Here is a 21,732-nt window from a genome sequence, read left to right on the forward strand (position 1 = left end):
AAACACACATTTGCAACTTGGCATTTACTTTTGGACTAAGTTTTCTTTTTATATGTTTATAGCTCATCTCTGTTATGAGTTATGAACTCTAGTGGGGTATATAATAGTATCTTCACCGATTTTTGCCCCATTATATGCCTTGGACATAGCACACGTTCATCAAATAGTACTTGATAATCTTATAACTCTTGAAGGCAGGGCTTTCTAAAAAAAATTCATAAACATACCACTTCTAGGAGATATACTCCTCAAAAATGGATGATTGTTGGCCAAATAAGTCTGTAAAACACTACATACAACTTCCACCCTAAGAAATTCACACTGTACGTTGGCATTTTCAGCACTCTGAGGAGTTTTTCAGTAGTGAGACCAAGTGTACTATTTTAACTCAGTACTCACAGCTTTCTCCCCACTTTTTTGTAAGAGCCCTACTAATACCTATTATGCTTCAAAAATGTCTTCTGTGAAACACTGCTTTAAAGTGGTTTGTGGGGTACCTGGGTGGCTTAGTTGGTTGAGCATCTGACTCTTGATTTCAGCTCAAGTCAGGATCCCATGGTCATGGGGTTGAGACCCAAACTTAAGATTCTCTCTCTTTCTCTCTCTTTCTGTCTCCCCACCTCCCCCCGCTTGCTTGCTCATTCTCTCTTTCTTTCTCTCTCTCTCAAAAAAAATAATAAAACTATATTTTTTAATTTAAAAAATAGGGGTGCCTGGGTGGCTCAGTCAGTTAAGCATTGGACTCTGGGTTTCTGCTCAAGTCATGATCTCACGGTTGGAGATGTGCTGGTGGTACAGAGCCTGCTTGGGATTCTGTCTCTCTCTCTACCTCTGGCCCTCTCCTGCTTGCACCTGCATGCATGCGTGCACTCTCTCTCTCAAAGTACATAAATAAACTATAAAAAATTTAAGAACTAAAATGCTTTGTATCAAAATTATGTTAATAATATTCACAAATATTGAAATTAACTTTTGATTAGATGTAGGTTGGGCATTTTGTATGGCCTCCTTTCTTCTGTACTTGGGAAAAGTCTACCCCTCAGCTGTGTCAGGGCACATGTGTGTGTGCATGTGCGTGCGTGTGTGTGTGTGTGTGTGTGTGTGACAGAAAGAGAGAGAGAGAGAGAGAGAGAGAGAGAGGGGGGGGGAGCATCTGTGTGCATGTGTATATGCACGTACTATACAGTGTGGACTCAACCTGAAAAATAGATTGAGACTAAAAACAGAATGATTGGAACTGGTCTTTCAGCTTGATTATCTGCTAGAATCTCTATTACTTCTCATAATATGCTTGAAAAGTTTTATTTGTACCTCAGGGGCAATGAGCCTGGCCTCATTTACAAATATGAATGCAGATATTAACAGTATACTGTCTTCTCCTCCAGGCAGTCTTACTGTCGACTGGTTTTATTTACTTCTTCAGCAAAGGAATATCCATCTCCTTGGAATTAGACACAATGTGCTTAATGGGAAAAGCAGAAGTTTTGGAGTCAGAAAGTTTTAATTTGATTCCCATCTCAGGTCTGTGTGACCCTGAGCAAGTTTTCCTTCCAGAACCATTGATTCCTCATCTGTAAAAGAAGATGGGTTATACCTGCTTCTAAGAGCTTCTTACGAGGACAGTGCCTGACACAAAGGAGATGCCCTATAAACATTAGTCCCCTTTGTAGTTATTCTGTTTGTCAGGCAGTTTATGATAGGAGAATTCCACAGGCATAAAGTCACACAGCCAAAACTTCTCTTTCCTATAGATGCTGTTCCAAATATGTGTTGTTACTCTGAACTATAAATGACATCATTATTCTTCATGTCTTCTGTTTTTATGAAGGGACAGTGAGCAGGGGAAATAGTATGAGTTGAACTATAATCTATAAAGAGAAACACTGGAATTGTAATAGTGAGTAAATAACCTAAAAGAGATTTTTTCAATTATTATAATTATTTGAGATACAGAAAAGTAACTTAGAAATGATCCCCTTAGTCTTAACATCTATTCATTGTAAAACAAAACAACGAAAGAAACAACTCTCCACCATTATTTTTATATATAAAATTTTGGGTTTGACTAATTAGATCATTCAAAGGGAGAATAATAAATGTATTAGGAAAAATGTCAGATGGGCCTTCAAATTTGTCTCAACATTATATAATATTTTTTTTAAAAAAATTAATGTTTATTTTTGATAGAGAGAGACAGAGCATGAGCGGGGGAGAGGCAGAGAGAGAGAAGGAGACACAGACTCTGAAGCAGGCTCCAGGTTCTGAGCTGTCAGCACAGAGCCCGACGCGGGGCTCAAACCCACGCACCCTGAGATCATGCCCTGAGCCGAAGTTGGACGCTCAACTGACTGAGCCACCCAGGCGCCCCATCAACATTATATAATAATTTTTTCACAAGTCCATTTCCACCATGGTCTGGGATTATTTACCACGTGTACAAACATAAAAGAATAATTTTGTGTTAATCTTGCTTAAAGTTACATTTGTGGAGGTAAAGGCACCCAACAGATAATTAGAATGATATAATTCTTTATAGCATAGAATAGAATGTTCAGCATAAATTGAGGTTTGCAGTCCAACAGACCACTGTAGCACCTGTTTTGCAGAAAAAGATATACTTATTACATATGGTTATCAATAACACGTCAATCATGTCTATCTCTAGCCAGCCGTGGCTAAATTGTTCCTGGAAGAAGCCCACTCTGTCCCTGTGAAGGATGACAAATGAGAGTTTTGCTGTGGTATCTACCTTTCTAAATGCCAAATGATCTCCTGGCAGTTTTTCTTGACATAAATATTATGAATGGCTGAAGAAACCGTCATTTTTCACACTTTATTGGTTTAGACAGAAGGTGAAGTCTTCTCGGCTAAACTGAAGTAGTAGAGGAAGCAATGAACCTAAATGTTCCTTGGACTCTCCTCAATTGTGCATTAATCAGCATCTGTCTCGATCTGGTTGATTACAGGAGAAGATGTATCAGGGAGTCTCTGCCCAGCATCTCCTCCTCCCGAAAGGACGGCTTGCGAAATTCCCTGCCGAATGGATTGTGTGGTGAGTGAGTGGACAGAGTGGTCATCCTGTTCACAGTCTTGTTCAAATAAAAACGCAGATGGGAAACAGACCAGATCAAGGATTATACTGGCATTGCCTGGAGAAGGTGAGTAATAGTGAAGGGTTCAACGGGGGAGTCAATGGACAAATTACTGTTTTTATTTTATTTTTTTTCTCGTAAGCACTTGAGAAGGTCATATTGTGGAAGTAGCCACATACAGGTGATAGCTCTATGGCCTGAGTCAAAATTAAATGTCATTTCTATGCATGCTTTTTCTCTTTAACCCTCTAGTTTATCTATACTGAGTTTCTATATTTACATGAGCCCAAACCTATGCCTAGGCCATGGCAATCAGATGGTTGTTATTTTTCATTATACTTATTTTGGTGGGGGGGAACCACAAAGTTTGATTGCCACACATCCAGCTTCAGATAGCTCATACATTGGGACATTGGGGAATATAATTGAGATATGTCTGGAAAAAAAAAAAAAAAAAGCTCCAAATTAGGAATCAAGAGACATGGCTCCTTGACCAGGAACTGCCACTGACATCGGCAAGCTATCTGATCCATGCGGCCCAATTTCCTGTTCTGTCATGCTGGCATGTTGTGAGAGGGAAGAAGATGAAGGTTCTGAAATGGCTTTGAAGAAGCTAAAATGTGCTATGGAAATGTAAACGGGTGACATCAGAACAAATTGGAGGAGCAGCTGTTTCTATCATTGATAGCCATGGTCTCTGTCCCCAGACACATACGTTCTTTCTTTCAGGCTCTCCCTTGGCTCGTCTGCCTAGGGCTCAGTAAGAACAGCAGGATGGTGTGGCCACTGGCTGTGAGGAGCTCCTTTTTAAACAGGATTCTGTTCTGTGATCCTGAAAAATGGGGCCAGGGTCAAGACGAATGAAGATTTTCATATTCTTAAATTGCAGTTGCTTCCCCCTCTTGTCTTTTATATTTCTGGAAGGAGAAAAAAGTCAGCAGTATTTAATGGGAAAAAAATAACAAGAATAACAAAACCAAGGTCACAAATCTTTTTGAGCATTTGGCCCACTGAATAAAACATCATAGGGTGGAAGAGTAGGAAAAAAAAATCAATACTTTAGATTAATGCCAGTTTTTACATGGATATAAAAATGTGAAAGAAAAGACAGTAATGAAATTTGATTGTCTGACTCACCCAAGAGTGTAAGGATGCACATCTGTCTGGTCTCCCTGCCAGTGGATAACACATTGTCAGATATTATTTCAGAGTTTAAGGATAGGCTCTCTTCTGCCAAACTTTAAGAGATACTTCTGGGTTTCTCAAAATTGCAGTAAAATGCACGGCTTGATGGAAGATGGGTGTCTTAAAATGATTCTCTGAGAAAAATAATGCTCTTAGGAAAAAGAGACCATATATAGGTAATGTGTGTGTAAGTGTATAGGTTTGACCTAATACCACTTCAAGGTCATGGGCTACTATATCTAACAGACTAACTTATGTAGGCATCATGTTACTAATATAAAAGTAGATTTCTTTGGAGTTTATCTCAGAGACACAGGACTCAGAGGTGGGAAATAGAATCTCTTTTTGTTGTTGGTGGTGGTTTTTTGTTGTTTTTGTTTTTGATCTAATCAACATGTGCTGTTACCTATTATTTAGGAGGGAAAGTGCAATATATTGTCCTCAGATTGTTACTCAGGACAAAAAGACCATGGCCCTTGAATGGGCAGAAGGGTACAGAGGTTCAGGCCTTTGGAATCCTGTGTCAAGAAACCACCTTTCTGGACCATTAAAATAGCAAAAACAAGGGCCCCTGGGCGGGCTCAGTCAGTTAAGCATCTGACTCTTGATTTGGGCTTAGATTGTGATCTCAGGTTGTGAGATTAAGCGCTGGGTGGAGCCCCATTTTGGGCTCTACACGAAGCCTGGAGCCTGTTTGGGAGTCTCTCTTCCCTTCTGCCCCTCTCTGGCTCACATTCTTTCTCTCTAAAAATAAATAAATAAGCATTAAATAAACAGTGAAAACAGCAAAAATAAGAATGACAGTAACAACAGCAGCCTGCTAAGAACAACGGCAAAAACTATGTATCCTTTTTTTATTGTTATTTTTTTGTAGGTGGAAAACCATGTCCCGCTACTCAGGCCCTCCAAGAATATCGCTCATGTAATGACCATTCCTGTATGCAGCTCTACTGGGAGACATCGCCTTGGGGCCCCTGTTCTGAAGACACATTGGTAACTGCCCTTAATGCAACCATTGGCTGGAATGGAGAAGCCACCTGTGGTGTGGGCATTCAGACACGGAGGGTCTTCTGTGTCAAGAATCATGTGGGACAAGTGATGACCAAAAGGTATCACCAATAGTTTATTGAAAGTGCGTATGGGGGCACCTGGGTGGCTCAGTCAGTTAAGCATCTGACTTCGGCTTGCATCATGATTTCATGGTTCATGGATTCAAGTCCTGTGGTAGGCTCTGCGCTGATAGTGTGGAGCCTGCATGGGATTTTCACTCTCACCTCTCTCTCTGGACCTCTCCCATTTACACTCTCTTTCTCTCTCAAAATAAATAAATACAGTAAAAATTTTCATTGAAAAACTTTAAAAAAGAAAGTACATATCTCTCAAACAAAGGTAGAAACAGTTATAATATAGATCATTAGTAAAGTTATGGAAAGTAAATGTGGCCCACCAATATTGTATCTATTTGAGTAATCAAACATTTTCTTGATCTCTCAGTATTTTTGGTTCTTTTTCACTCACATAAAGACGAGTTCAGTGTGAAGGTAGTTTCCCCCCTTTGAAAGGATGTGGTTGTGTCACACTCCTCTTTAGGTTCCACTGATCTTCTCTGCCATGGGCAATAAAGCCACATAGCCATTTGAATGGACTGATTCATGCCTGCAAGTAGGTTATAATCTCATATATGTTAGACTCTGCACATGAAGACATAAATTAAAAAACAAAACAGGATAATTTAGATATAGGAACTAGGATATAGTTATGAAAAACAGTCAGGGACAATTGCAAGTGATAGGCAAAAAGAGTAGGCAGAAAACTCCACTGTGGGAGTTTCATCTCTAAACCAAACGAGGAGAAGACCTGACTCTTCCTCATTCCACGTGGGAAGTATCTTGGAAAAGACAATGCAAGGGACCTACACGATGTACAGTGACCAGGTAACTGTTCTGTCCATGGAGATTTCCTAGTAGCCATGTTTGAACTAGTCTCCTTCTTGTGGTAAAAGATCCCACCCCAGGGGCGCCTAGGTGGCTCAGTTGGTGAAGCATCAAGCTTTTGATCTCAGGGTCATGAGTTCACATCCTGCCTTTGACTCCATGCTGGGAATGAAGCCTACTTAAAACAAACAAACGAACAAACAGAACAACCCCACTCCAATCACAGGAATGGTGGGTCACCAGGATGGGAACACCCAAACTTTTGTCTAGTGTCACAAACTAGGCAACTTAAAGTGCTTCCCCAGGAATTCACAGATTGGGAAAATGAAACCCTCTCTTCTTTCTGTTCATGAGGCTCTAAGTATATGAATTGAGAATTGCCCCAAGCATGGTCCTGGGGAAAACAGCAGGTGAGGGGAGTGAAAAAGATGCTCAGAAAGAAGCAAAAACTGAAGCAGAGCACATCCTGGCAACATCAAGTCCTGGGCCTATCCTGCTAAGTGTGCCCCTGCCCTTCCTGGCAACAAAGGCAGATACACTTACTTGTCCACCTGATTCAATCCAATTTGTGTTGCTGTCTGGGACATCTCAAGCACCTGATTAATTTCACCTTGGGACACCTTAATGATAGGCTCTGAGCTTTATCCACGGTGGTATGGAAACCACAATTGCTATGTAAGGAAAGTCATAGGAACTCAGATAAGGGTAGTGAACTGTGGATGGCACAAGTCATGCAGACTGGCCAGATACTGCTGGTATTGGAGCATCCGATGTGCAGATGACTGTGCAAATGCAAGCAAAGATAATATGACTTGAAGTGAAGCACAGTTCAGAAGACCTAATCTCTCTCTCTTCCCAAAGGTGGCTTCTAAGAGTACTGGAGTTGGATGTTCTTAATTGCTACAAACCCAGACTTTAGCACGATGTTTGGCATATAGCTGGTGTACCATAAATGTCTTTGGAATCGACAAATGAGCTATATTTATATGTGGAAAGTTACAGGGTTTAATGAGGATTGGATATGAATCACAGAAGATTGAGAAAAGCTGATATCTCTCTTTTGTTCAAGAAAAATTATTTGATCCACCATCATACGTTTTGGCAAAGGGGACTGCCATAGAAAGTAATGACTAGATCATATGCATGACCTTCTACTCTTATTAATTCATAAATGTTATTTCTGCTTCAGACCTGACTTGACATTGCTTGAAATATTTTTTGGAGTATCAGCTTATGTCAGTTGTGTTTTGCAACTCACCTGGTATGCATAGCACTACACGGACTGATTGAACCAATGGGAGTTATAGCCAAACACGGAAAATAATGCTCACATATCACTAGACTCAGGTGAAAATCTAATTCCTGGGGTTATGGTAAAATCCTAAAAAGCTTCTAAAGATATTATGCAGACATGAAAACTCCCTTTATCTTGGGAAGGATTTTAGGCTTGATAATGTTCATTTTTATGATATAAATTTTCAACTGCTTAAAAAAGACTCATGAAATATCAACTTGAATATACAAATAAAATTAAATATGGCTTATATTTATAAACCCTACATAAAATGCAGCAAAGTGTTATTCCTTATCATGATGAGAAAATTTAGCATGCCTGATGTCTGATCTTCTCCATTACGTAAAAACTTTTCAGCTCTTGGAGTACCTGGGTGGTTCAGTTGGTTGTCTGACTCTTAATTTTGGCTCAGGTCATGGTCTCATGGTTCATGAGTTCGAGCCTCACATCAGGCTCTGCAGTGACAGTGCGGAGTGTGCTTGGGATTCTCTCTCTTCCTGTCTCTCTGCCCCTCTCCTGCTGTGTGCTCTCTGTCCCTCAAAATAAAATTAAAAAACAAAATAAAATAAAACAAAAACCCTTTCAGCTCTGAACCAGAACAGGGAATTCATATCCACTTGATATGAGCGCAGTTTGTTTATTTCTTAGCAAAGGGACTTTAGAATTGAGACTAACACCAAATAAATTGTCACGTTTAAAAGTCTGTTTTGACATGAAAAATTGGATTACATGTTAAAGTAGCTCCAATTTCCTTTTCTATTCTAGAATTACTTCAAATGGTCGTTGTTTTTTTAAGCCAGAACACATAAATGTTATTATTGCTATGAATAGCCTCCAGGTTTGCTCAGTTTACCATCACAGAAAAATAAATTGCACAGATGTTTTCCCTAACACACACACACACACACACACACACAGAGAGAGAGAGAGAGAGAGAGAGAGAGAGAGAGAGAGACATTGCTAATTACTTTTTACACTGCTAATGAGGCTGGAGACTTAACAACTTAGGTTGAATTCTTACTGTGTATCTCCAAATGACCCTGCTAAATATGAGGAACCTGAGTTGACTTTAATAAAATTAATTAAAAATGTTTAGGTTAAGGAGATTAATTGAGATAAGAGATTAATACCTAGTGTCCAGTGAAGCACATAGTGAGATAATGAAACTATCAGCAGTAGAAAATACTCTTTGCCCTTTCAAAAAATATATTGTTTTTGTTCTTTTTCAAGTAAAAGATATTGCAGTGGGAAAAGATTCCCTGCCATTTGTGAAATCCTTGGAGTGGGTGTAGGGGAATAGAAACAGAAAAGAAGGAAATATGCTGAGAAAGGGGGGGCCTTTGGGGGTAGAGAGAAAGAAGCATGTCTCCATGGACTGGATGGCTAATATGATGTGTTTTATCTCCAAGCCCACTGCACTGGGAGGCAGAGTTCCTTGCAAGTTCTTGCTTCCCTGGGTTGGTGTCTTGGTTTCTATGCAGTTGTATAGGTGAGAATGTTAGCATTGTATGAGTAATAGAACTGATCATATCAGAAAATGAGAACTAGCCAGGGCACAAGTGAAACAGAAGTAAGAGCTTATTGGGATAGTTCTAGGGTTTTGTTTGGTTTTGTTTCACTATTTATTGTCTTTTTTTTCAGTTGCAGCATTCAAAAAAATAATAAAAAAAGATTAAAAACACACAACTCAAAGCCTCCTGAAAGTCCTGATAAGGCACTTGCTGCCTTTAATGTGAAAACACCTGGCATTGTGTGAGATGTAATAATAGAGAGCTCCATTTAAACATTTAATGTTGACAAACCTGGCAGGTTCGTCCCACCTAGCTGAGTGAGACGTACGTTGGTTCCTGGGTTGGAGGATTGATCAAAGAAATGGAGCTTTGTGTCTGCATCTTGATTATGGAGGCATAACTGAAAAATGGCAGATCTTTGTAGCTCAGTTTGATGCATTTCAGCGCAGTGTTTATAAGGAACTGAAAGCTACAGAGCAACAAAGAGATAATAGTTATAGAGCATTCCAGTGCTAGTCCAGGGAAATACATGTGCTGAAATGAAATACATTCATCCTTTTATTGAGACCACTGCCAATCTAGGGTCAGAGTGGTATGCAAAATTAGGAAGTATAAATTATGATAAAAGCCAAGGGGCCATACTTTGTTTACTATGTAAAAAGTGAATCCATATGTTTCCCTGGATTTTAAGGCTTTAATTTTGTTTAAGAAATGGCTGGACAAATTAGACTAATATCCCCAGGGATTTATTTGTCTTCAGGCTCCAATAACATTGAATACTATTGAATCACTCACTTACTGTTACTAAATATTTACACTGAGCTAAGGTATGGCACTTTTAAGATATGATATAAGATGCAATTCCACATTAAGGCGTTAAAAATTAGTTTGTGCATCATGCATGCATACATAGACACGCAGGCGCATGCGCGCGCGCGCACACACACACACACACACACACACACACACGCAAGAAAACAGAGTAAGAGAGGTCAAAGCCTTTCTTGGTCAGTGTCAATACAATAATACATAAAATAAACCTTGTAGGTTTTTTTTTCAGAAATGGAGGGCACATATGTTGCTAATGGTCAGAGTATTTTTGAAGACTAAGAAGAAATTGATGCAAATTAGAAATTTGATGATTCTTGAAGGGGTAGACACTATCTAAGGAGAAGGGAAGAGGAAGCTGAACCCCTGCGGAAAGAGGTTGCAAAAGAAATGAACAAAAACACAGTTTTCACTGACAAGAGAATGTTTGGCTCCTATCAGACCACAAATCACATTCTAGGAAAGCTCTCAGTTCATGGCCTCTATAAAAGGAATGTAACCTGAGCTTGATCTTTGCTATTGAGGAGATGATACCGTTTTTCTCTTACGGACTTAAGGGAAGAACACACAGAGAGAAAGAGGCTGTATTATGGAAACTTGACATTATGCCCAGTGAGTATTTATTGTGCATGATGCCAATAAAAGGTAAATAAAGTAGACAACTTCAGTTCCCTAAAAGAGATTAACACCTGCTCCTAATTGAAATGAGCAAAATCCCTGCAGGATCAGCCTCCTTCTCGAGAAAGCCTGAAGCTAGTGCCACAAATATTTCTAAGCTTATTTTACCAATGCAGGAGTGAGTGTGAGGTGGCTGGTTTTAGTGGGACTCCTGCCGCTCCACTGAGCACACGAGAAGTCGGCGTTGCCCGAGTCATACTTTCATTTCCAGCCATATACCACAGGAGCTGTTGGAGAGGAGTTAGAATAAACAGCAGCTCAATTTAATTTTAGTAGACCTTAGAGTATGAATAAAGGACTTGGGAATGATTTTAGTGTTTTTTGCTATCTCCAGTAAAGTATGACATAAATTTTCCTTACCCGAGTAGCTTAAGTAACACTATATTCTCATAAAGACACTTTTCTTTCTTTCTCTCATTTTTTTTACTGAATTGATCTCTTTGATAGGCAGTGTTTCTGTGTATATTAAGTATAATTAATAATAATATAAGCCACTAGAATCACTTTGATGGCTCAGTCAGTTAAGTAACTGACTCGATTTCAGCTCAGGTCATGATCCCAGGTTTGTGGGATGGGGCCCCCGTGGGGCTCCATGCTGAGCATAGAGCCTGCTTGGTATTCTCTCTCTCTCTCTCTCTCTCTCTCTCTCTCTCTCTCTCTTCTCCTGCCCTTCCCTCACACTCCCTAAAATAAATAAATACTAATGATAATAATGAAAATAATAATAATGCCACTAATAATTTACTGAGCCATTCTTTTTCTGTGAGTATATGCATTTTCTCTTTTAACTTATTTTTGTCCGTTTTATATACTCCCCAGAAGAAATGAAATGATACAGAGAGACGATGATGGCAAGCAACAGGTCCCGTCCATCTCATGCTCCATTTAGTATCCCACATCTCAAACACAACCACAACAACTTTTTAACAGTTGTTTTGTGTTTTTTCTCTGTCTCTCTATTTTCACTGGGTGAGCCTCCACATGGTTCACAAATCATAACAACATGCAAAGATATATATAACAAAGAGAATCCTCACGCTCACGCCCCTGCTTCCATCCACTTCCCCCACCTCCTGTCCTGCCACTGGCAGCCATTGTATTAGTTTCTTATCTCCGTCCATTATGTCAATGCAAACAAGCACAAGTATATATTTGTAGTTCTCCTCCCTTTCTGATGTTTACCTCCTGACTCTAAATAATATATTTTCCACATATCATTCATAAATATCTTCACTTGTCAATGTAAAATGCCCATTCCTCGATTCCCTCTTGTGAAAGCAATGAACCTGAACCCATTTACACTAACTCCTGTCTCGACTCCCAGATGGTGGGTGTTCTGTTGGCAGGTTACATTAGCACTTTGAATTAATATTTTTAGAGCTTTGTTTCTGTTTTCATTTATATTTAGACTGGCACTCTGCCCACCTGCGTTGTCAGATGAGGACATCCAAGCCCCCGCTCTTTCTCTATCCCCTTCCATCTCCCCTTCTTTGTCTACTTTGTCGTTACCTTATGGTGGCAAAAGTGATATCATGTGCATTCTGTTCCATGGTCAAGTTCAGTCCTCCATGTTTGGCTTATATATTGTTTCTATTCTAAAGTTTTAAAACTAAGAAATTGTTTTTATTTTGTTAATTATCTAAATTGATGAGGTCTGATGTCATCCAGATTCTTCTCCATTCTTGGGTGACCAATTATTCTTCCTCTTCTCCCATAACCATTATTGTCTGTTCTCTTACTTCTATTAAGTATTTGAAAACTGGACAACCTTTGTGTTTGCACATTGGTTGTTTTATGTACAATTGGTGGACTTTTCACCTAAATTGTCATCTTTTCGTCAGCTCTGTGTTTCTTTTTAATTCATTATTTTCTTGTTAATTTTGTCTCCTCTAATTTCTGTTCTCTCCTTCTATAAGGTCAATTGATTGTCTGAACTTGCTACACTGGTGTTTTGTTCTACCATAATTTTTCTCAAATGGCCTGTCCCCATGTAGCTTTGGGTCCATTACTGATTATTTCAGTGCCTCAATTTATCATTTGAAAATGAAGGCTAAGGTCACGATCTCGCGGTCCGTGGGTTCGAGCCCCGCGTCGGGCTCTGGGCTGATGGCTCAGAGCCTGGAGCCTGTTTCCGATTCTGTGTCTCCCTCTCTCTCTGCCCCTCCCCCGTTCATACTCTGTCTCTCTCTGTCCCAAAAATAAATAAACGTTGAAAAAAAAATAAAAATAAATAAAAAAAAAAAAAGAAAATGAAGGCTATAATGCCTCTCACTGTTGTTATTAGGAAACTCAGCACTGGCTATCTCATGCTATTAAGCTTTACGCACACTGCATTTATGTGCTTTATGAGGAACTTATGAGAAACAGAATTTAAAATGCAAAAAATGTTGCTGAGTTCTTTCCTGTTTTTCTTCTCGGCATATCACTATTTTAGAAGATAATAAATGTGGTTTTTAGCCCTCTGTATTCATAAAACAAGTAAGCAGGCAAGAAAACAAAAACTTGATTGCCATCTTCTGAGACTTTAGTTCTTCTAAATGACTTTGAATTAGTTGACTGTAGTATTTTCGTCCCAAGTATGAGCATTCATTCTCAGCAAAATGATGGAATTGAAGTGTTCTCTTGTTAATGCTAGTTAGTTTATTTGGCCTTTGCCTTCTGTCACATTTTGTTTACTCCGTCTCATCACTCCACATGTTCAAAAGAGATACCTACCGATTATTTAAATATTCTAAAATTCTTTTTATTATCAAAATGTAAAGCAAATGTAAGTGGTTTTCGATGACTTTTGTTTCCCACTATGTTCATATATTGCCCTGTATTTTCCTGTTCCTTTTGTAGAATATCACAGATTTGATATATTACCCTGAATAAAATGCTTTCCAAAAAAATTTATCAGATGTGTTCATTCTGAAAAGAAATCAAGTGTCACTTGAGTTGATGCTGATGGTGAGACACTTTCTTGGCATTCGTCTTTCATTGGTTTCTGGTATTACTGTTTTCTTGGACTAGTGAAGAAGTGTTTTGGTCTCCAGGTCAAGACAGCTGAAGTCTGCTTTGGCTCTGCCTCTGGCTGGGAGACCTTGGGAAAATAGCCTCAACTCCTTGTCTCTCTCTTCCTTGTCTATAAAAGTAAAAACAGAACCTCAGTATTTTCTGTTCTGAAATCCTAGAGTTCTATTGTTTAGCATAGAACTAAACAACTTACTCTTTCCAGGAGGCACTGATGTTGTCTCTTCACATTGACAGATGTCCAGATTCCACTCGGCCAGAAACAGTGCGTCCTTGTCTTCTCCCGTGCAAAAAAGACTGTACCGTGACAGCTTTCAGTGAGTGGACGCCCTGCCCAAGGTCATGCCAACCAGGTCGGTGCATTCTGTTTCTTAGTGCTTTCCTTCCCGACCACCTGAATTGTCTTCCCCACTGCTAAATAAATGAGAGATTGTAGAATGGGAGCATCTTTCTTTTCCATTTGCATGTCCCCCTGTGAAACAAGGTTGGTAAAATTTGTAAATGAAGTCTTGGATTTCCAGATCCACCAGAACGTGGCAGGGCAAACCTATTCAGTTACTGTGTGCCAAAAATTTCACTGTAGCGCTTTGCAGAAATGCTTATCCTCTCTTAACCTTGTTGTGGTGTTTTGAACAGCCATTCAAATATGGTTCCTTATAAAGCCTCAACACCATGGCAGTTTCTTTGTGACTCCTGTGTGCTGGGAGTCTGACTATAGGCATCTTTATTAGACTATAGGGCCTTAAGCACTGTGCTTACATCACTGATAAATGTAAGTCTGTGGAAGAACAAGGGCAGATACATGAAAAGTTTTGAATAGGTACAAAAATTGGCAATATAAGATTCGTGTTTCTTTACTATAAATATTGTGTATTTGGATGGCAGTGATCCAGGATACTTAATACCAAAATCCTAAAAAAACACACAGGAGCTCTTTGGTAGAATGACCCTCTGTCATGGAACAGGTCTTTACTCCCAGCACGTTGCACTCCCCTGATGAGCTAGTCCATGTGTCGATACCAGTACTCCTAGTCCAAAAGCTCCATTTCTACAGAAGACATAGAATTAATAATTTGGTTTTTGTACCCATAGTCTTATACCCTAGCCTTGGTCCTCTGGATCTTACCATTGCCACAGTAAGAAAAGGCAAATCCAAGAAAAGGAAGGATGCATAGAATCGTAACCCTAGTGCCCAGAGTAAATTGGGTTTCACACACATATCCTAGCCTTCTCTCGGTAGTCATGTCTTCTCAAACAAGACAAGGCTATATTAGCCTTCTGGAAGAAGGGACAAGGAAGTACTGTGTGCAGTTCTGGAAGGGGAGAACCTGACACAAAAGTTGAGAGCATTCATACCTTTCCTTGGGAAATTCCATCCCTGCGCATCTAGGATCCCCTACATGTTCTTTGACTCGCAGGTCATCATGGGAATGATGTGAAAGTATGACCAACACAGACATAGATCTGCCAGATACTTCAAACCCACTCTTAGTAACTGGCAAAGGGATAGTGACAGCTAATGAAGATTACTATTATCAGTGTCTTATAGTGCAGCAGTGGGGAACCTGCATAAGGTTTTCATAACTGTGCCATTTCATCTTCTTAATGATATTTTGTCATGAAATTAATATAGTTGTATCCAGTGAGCTTTCTTATGGGTAGAATTACAAATAAATATTTTGAATATGAAAGAGCTTTGAAAAATACAGTGGAATAATTTTATGATCTTTTAAGGGATGGAAACAACAGGTTCTTCCAGGAACTTTTGCAAACTAATTCTCCTGAATGGGGATACAAAGTAAGGGAATTGAATGAACAGGGTTTGTAGAGAAACTAGGAGAATGCCGTTTCCAGACAGAGTGGGACAGAAAAGCTATGGTCTCTCTGAACCATTTGAAAGGCAGCATCCAGGAGGCTGACTTTTGGCATTTTAATGGTAATGTACTTGAAAAAATGTCCAAAGATTAAAAAAAAAAAAGAGAGAGAGAGAAAGGTATTGGAAAAATGCAAGAAAATAAAATAATATATGATGAAGGAGTTTTATTGAGATTCAGCTGTTTCTTTTAGTTTCTTCCTCATGAGAGATTAGCATAATTCCTCTGTTAAGTGATTATAGGAAAGGAGAGACTGAATTAAAAAGAAGACCCCACTGGCAGCCAGATATTGGTGTTGGAGCTGTCAAGGTCCCCTGACAGGGAGGGAGACATATTCGTTTTGTTGAGCCAGTGCACTCTAGTGGCCAGAGAATATTTCAGAGACTGCTCTTGCATGTATTCTGCAATCAAGAAGATTTTCTGCTGCCTGAGAATCTTCTAGCACTGGCTAAGGATGGAGGCATCATAGAGCATGTGAAATAATTGCTCTTCCAGCAATTTTAAATTTACTTCAATTTCCGGAAATTCAATTAGTTATTTAAATGGTTGGCATTGTAATGAAAATAGTTCTAAGCCTCTGTGGTCCTTTTTCTGCCTCCACTTTTTCAAGCCTAGATAATTCTTTTCACAGCCTGGCAGTCAGGGGACCTAGAGGAGCAAAGGTTCAATTTTCAGATTTATTCCAGCTTTCCACTCCAATCCTGTTTACCCTCATGTTTAGTTTACACCTTGGGACCAATATATTATTAAATAACCATGGCTTAATTAGGAGGGACTATGTGAGGGAGGATAATATTAAAGGGAATTGTACCTCTAAACCTGTGGTTCTCAGACTTTATTGTCTCTGAATCACCTGGAAGCATTCCAAAATGCCTATTTTCAGCTCCAGAGCTAGAAATTCTGATTCATTAACTACGGGACAGTTCTCAAAAATGTGAGTTGTAAGAAGCTGCTCCTAAATGGTAATGCACTCTACTTCTGATGATAAAAAACAAACAAACAAACAAACAAACAAAAACAATAGATCCATAAACAATCACCGCTTGAACTCCTGACATAATGGCCTATGTTCAGTTTCTTAAATGCATCGTGCTCTTCCCACCTAATCAGTTGTAGAGTGTGATGGCTAAGAACACAGAGGCAGGAGCCAGATAGGCAAGACTGAGTTTCAAAGTTTGCTCTGTGATGGGAACACATTGCTTCATCTCTCTGTGCTTCAGTTTCCTCGATTGAAAAACAGGGTTAATAGTCATGCCTACATATATGGAAATCACCTAGAGCATGATTGGGTTATGCTTCAGGATTGCCTGAAGTGTCCAACGTTATTTGCTTAATGATGGCAACAGTTTTCTTATTGTTGCATGGAGTAAGCATTGGGCAAGCATTTCCTTAGTTGCCCTGAGCCTTTGCACCTGTTATGTGTGAAGCTGACATTGTATTCAGATGCCCCTCCTGTTTTGACCCTGTGCATCCACAGGGACCTGCATTAGCAGCTTTCCCCCAGGAATGCTATTCTCATGTCCTAGATCTCCCAAATGTGTTAGGCTGTCCCCAGTTCACATCATTAAGTAGATCATCCCATGACATCCTGCACATCCCCCTTTATGACACCCTTATCTTTCCATGTCAATATTGACCTTGCTAGAAGTCCATGAATGCCAGGACCATTTCTGTCATCTTCACTGATGGATTGTCTAAACCCAACACAGTATGGGGCATAGTTGTCAGTCAATAACTATTTTTTTGAATGGACAAATGTCCTCTAAAGAGAGAGAATGATGTGACTTTGAATCCAGGCAGTATCTCAAGGATACTGTCCTTGAGAGTGTCCTTCAAAATATACTTTGGATAATGGCGCTCTTGAATAATACTTCTCAAACTTAAATGCTCATACATATCCCCTGAGAATCTTAGTAGATACAGATTCTAATTGAGTAGACCTAGATGGGGTCTAGAATTGTATCTTAATGTAAGCTTCCAGGTAATAACTATATTTTGGTTCCAAACCTCCAGGTCAGGGTGGGGTTCATTAGAAATTTTTGAGCAAGACAGTGACATGGTCAAAGTTGTAAAGTGAAAAGCATAGCCTAGGAACAGATCAGCAGGTGGGGATACAGGTGAGGTACTGTGTAGGGTGGAGGGAGGAGAAGTGGTTTAACCTAAACTGAGAAGTCTGGAGAAGCATGGGCCAGAGCAAGTGGTGACCTTGGCTAATGAAGAAGGAGGGGCTTTTCTTTTGCAGGTGTGATTTCATATTGGGTCATCAAAGTTAAGAATAGTTTATATTCGTGGTCTCCAAATTTGGCTACACAGCGGAATCATCTAGAGATCTCTAGAATACACTTTTATTTATGTTTGTGTTCTACTTTAAGACATTATGACTTAATAGCTTTCCATATGATCAGGGAATCACTGGGTGATATGAACTTCAAACCAAATCCATTTGAAACCTCTCAGAGAGCCAAGGTGGATTCAGGGGCCTGAGTGTACCAGGAGTGATTTCTGCCTTAGCAATGGCTGAATTGTGTCAGCTTTTATTTGGTTTTGCCTGGGTTCATGAGCTAAATCCTTATGACTTCAAAGTATTCTCAAGCCATGAACGATCTCTAGCTAGTAGTCAGCCACTACTCCAGCCTTCATACTTCTCCTCACCTGAGTCTCTCCTAAAATGATTAATGATTGTCACACATTCTTCTAAGCAAATTAGATATTTGTCAAGCTGTGGCACTGTTGTGGCCTTTCTGATTTTTAAGCCCCAGTAATAAATTAGCCAAATGATCAAGAATCATCCTTTGGTACTTTCTTGCTGTTTTCTTTAATTCTTCCTTCAGTCTGTAATACAAAGGACTGCCCGAAGTATCCAACGTTATTTTCTTAATGATGGCAACAGTTTTCTTATTGTAGAGGTTCTCAGCCCTGTGGAGTTTTTTTTTTCCTCCCAATGCACTGATGTCTGAGATTCATCCTAGCCCATGTTAGTCAGAATCTCTTCATGCTGAAGGGACATTGGCAATATTAAAACTCTCCTGAAGTGACTCTTAATTAGTGGGCAGGGATGAGAAACATTTAGTGCTTTAAACTTTGCAACATGCCTTCACATACATTTTAACCTGTTTTAGGAGATCATTGATAATTGTTTGTCTGGGTGTTGTTGGGAATTAATCTCGGTCACTGCTCTTATAACCATCACACTTCATGCTTTTCCTTTAAAGTCAGAAATCAATACTGATTTTCCAGGATTTCTCTTAGATTATCTTTAAATGGATGCATTTTATATTTTAAACATTGAATTATATGAAATTTCAGATGTGTACATAAATTAATACAATGTTAATGCAAAATATTAATGATCAATAGAATGTGCGCTTGTGTTATCATCACCAGGTGAAAACAATCACCGAATTATGGCCACTCTCATTTTCCCCATGCTACCATTGTCCCCCTTTCCACCACCCCACCCATGGATTATTTTGGAATAATTCCCAAATGTGTACACCCCTTCCATAGAAGGGAAATACATAGGAGGTAAAGCTGTTAGACTGGAAGATAACATGTATAAATAGCTCTTATTATAAATTCCTAGAAACCATGGAGCTAATGATTAATTATTTTTCAGTATCAATAATTAAAGCCTGAGGGAGCTCCTTTAACTTTCATCTCTAAGGGGCAAGCTGGAGAGCAGTGTTGTGGAAACAGGAAGGCCAAAGGCAAACCACTGCCGGGAATTGGTAGGAAACTTCATCTGGTGGTAGCCTTTGTTCCTGCTCAAACCCCTGGAGATAGGTCTTGAGGTTTTTTAGATTCAAAGGCAGTAATTCTTTTTAAATACCAAGGTAGTGTAGCATAGCAATTAAGTGCATGGACTCTCAAATCCCATCTTTGCCATGGAAGTCACTTTAGACTCCCTTTAAACTTGCTGTGTTTCAATTTCCTCCTGTACAAAATGAGAGAATATCTGCAGCTACTTCCTAGAGTGGTTATAGGGATTAACTGAGAACAGGACACATTAAAGAATGTCAAGTATATGGAAATTTATTATTATTATTATTGTTATTATTATTATTAATATCTAAGTCCCTTAGGAACAGGGAACTTGTTTTTTTATTATGTTGGTGTCCTGCAACATCTAGACATCCTGTGTGAGTATGATGGTGCTTGTTTCATGTCTGTGCTTTTCTTGGACAGGTTATAAAATCTAGAGGGCAGTTGTCTTCTGATTTTGTTAATGAACTTGCAGTGCTTAACACCAGATCTGGCATAGGAAGGACATTCGGTAATTGTTGTTGAACGAATGAATAAATGAATTCTGCATCTTTCCCACAACTAGTTAAAATTCCTAAAGATTTTGCTTCCATTAAGATGAAGCCATAGCATTAACAGATCCACGCCAATTATGGGAAAAGATATTGGTCAGTTAGAATGTCAGATAAGTAAAAAAAATCACCTGTTCTGGAATCCAGAATTTCTCCCACTCGGATGCACATGAACACCACCCTCTCCCTTCACTTACCCCTTTCCAGCACGCATCGTTCCCTGTTTCTCCCTACAGGAGAAATACTTTTGTCTACCTGAGAAGTGGTGGATGAATTACTAATTTACTCCCAAATAATGAGGAGGCCTTTGACACTAGTCCCCAAAATGGTGTTGAAGGCATCGTGATGCTCTACTGACTTTCTTTAAGAAAGTGACTTAACCTAAATTTCAGTTACCACCTATATAAATGTTTCATGTTGTCTATTTCCAAGTGTTTTTGAAATACTAAAATGAAATAAGGAGTGTATCTCACATACATGTCCCAAGCTCCAGCCTCAAAATGCAGAGCATAGGTTCTTTTGTTTTTTACAGGCTCCACTGGGGGTGACTTTCCCCCTTTGGTCTATAATTTAAAGCCTATAGATGTAGATGTAGATCAATGTAGACCAATACAGATCACTACATTGCCCTTGTACTCAAGAAATATTCCTGAAAATGTAGTAGGAGGAGTGACAAACATTTGGGCTTGTGGAGATTACAGTTCTCAATCATTCATATTCCTGCCAAACTGAGTTCTGCTGGTAAAAGTCATAAAAGACACTTTCTCTCAATTCATGGGGGAAAAAATAATGGATAAAATTCTCTTAAGGATTTGGAATTTTTTGCTCTCGTGTTTGTTTTTGTTTGGTTTTGTTTTGCTTTTCCTTAAAATTTGGCACCTTCTGCCTGATTCTATAAAACCCAATATGAAGTGGATTTGACTTCGCAAAAAAAAAAAAAATCAGGTTTGGCAACAACATAAATTAAGAACATTCCGGGGTGCCTGGGTGGCTCAGTTGGTTAAGCATCCAACTCTTGATTTCGGTTCAGGTCATGGTCTTGTGGTTTGTGAGTTTGAGCCCCATGTCGGGCTCTTGACAGTGCAGGGCCTGCTTGGATTCTCCCTCTCTGCCTCTCTCTGCCCCTCCCCCGCTCATGTTTTCTCTCTCTCTCTCTCTCTCTCTCTCTCTCAAAAATAAACATTAAAATAAAAAAAAAAAGGGGGGGGGGAATATTTCATCAGAGCCCCTTGACCATTTCCTAACATGGAGGAACACCACTGTGCCATAGACAACCTGCTGCTCAGAGGTTGGCACGCAGCTGGCACTACCCACCCCTCACCTTGAGAGGAAATATTAGGAAAGTGTTCTTAGTCCGCACTCTTCCTACTATCCCCAACTCCAAGCTCTTCCGCACCAGAGTTGATGTACAGCTACCGGGACCTGGAGTTCACAGCAACACCAGCTGGGATTTTCCTTCACTTGCTACAGTGGCCCCAGGAGGTAGGTGTAATCATACATGACTATAGAGATAAGGAACCCCAGCTCAGAAATATGGAGTAATGGGTCCACGGTTACCCAATGTGCATGGCCGAGGCAGAGCCAGAGTGGAATCCAGATTTCTCAGACTCCAGTGCCTGCCTGTTTTATCTCAGAAAAAGTTATTTCTGATATCAATAGGCACACTCATTTTGCTTATTTATTAGCAATTCAAGAATTTGCAGCCTGGGACTCTCAAACCTGTGACACAGGCTTGGCACATTACAGAACTATCACACATTGCTTTCACATATGCTGTTTCCTTGACAGTTTGGTGAAAAAGGAACAGCTGTTCCATTAGTCCTGCTCCAGAGAGGAGGCAACGGAATTGTCAAGGGAAGCACTCCTGGTCACCTGATCCAAACGGAGCAAAGAGCAGGTGAAGATACCCAATTTACATGAAACTTGCTACATTGCCTTGCCTGGTGAGCCCATACAGTAGTAGGCAAAAAAAGCTAGACAAGGTCTGGCTCTTATCACTAAAAGGCCAAAA

General features: G+C 39.6%; 1 protein-coding gene across 2 annotated transcripts in view; it reads left to right on the forward strand.

Annotated features, from left to right (window-relative positions):
* The window catches only part of THSD7B (thrombospondin type 1 domain containing 7B), a 1,583,569-nt gene that overhangs the window by 1,190,260 nt on the left and 371,577 nt on the right, over positions 1-21,732 (forward strand). For both annotated transcript variants that reach the window (XM_045479666.1, XM_045479668.1), the window contains 3 exons: positions 2,967-3,158; positions 5,152-5,386; positions 13,772-13,887. In XM_045479666.1, the coding sequence (XP_045335622.1) occupies positions 2,967-3,158; positions 5,152-5,386; positions 13,772-13,887 (543 nt within the window). The remainder of the gene's footprint in view (positions 1-2,966; positions 3,159-5,151; positions 5,387-13,771; positions 13,888-21,732) is intronic.

Source organism: Leopardus geoffroyi, chromosome C1 (genome assembly GCF_018350155.1).
Source record: "Leopardus geoffroyi isolate Oge1 chromosome C1, O.geoffroyi_Oge1_pat1.0, whole genome shotgun sequence".
Taxonomy (NCBI): Eukaryota; Metazoa; Chordata; class Mammalia; order Carnivora; family Felidae; genus Leopardus; species Leopardus geoffroyi.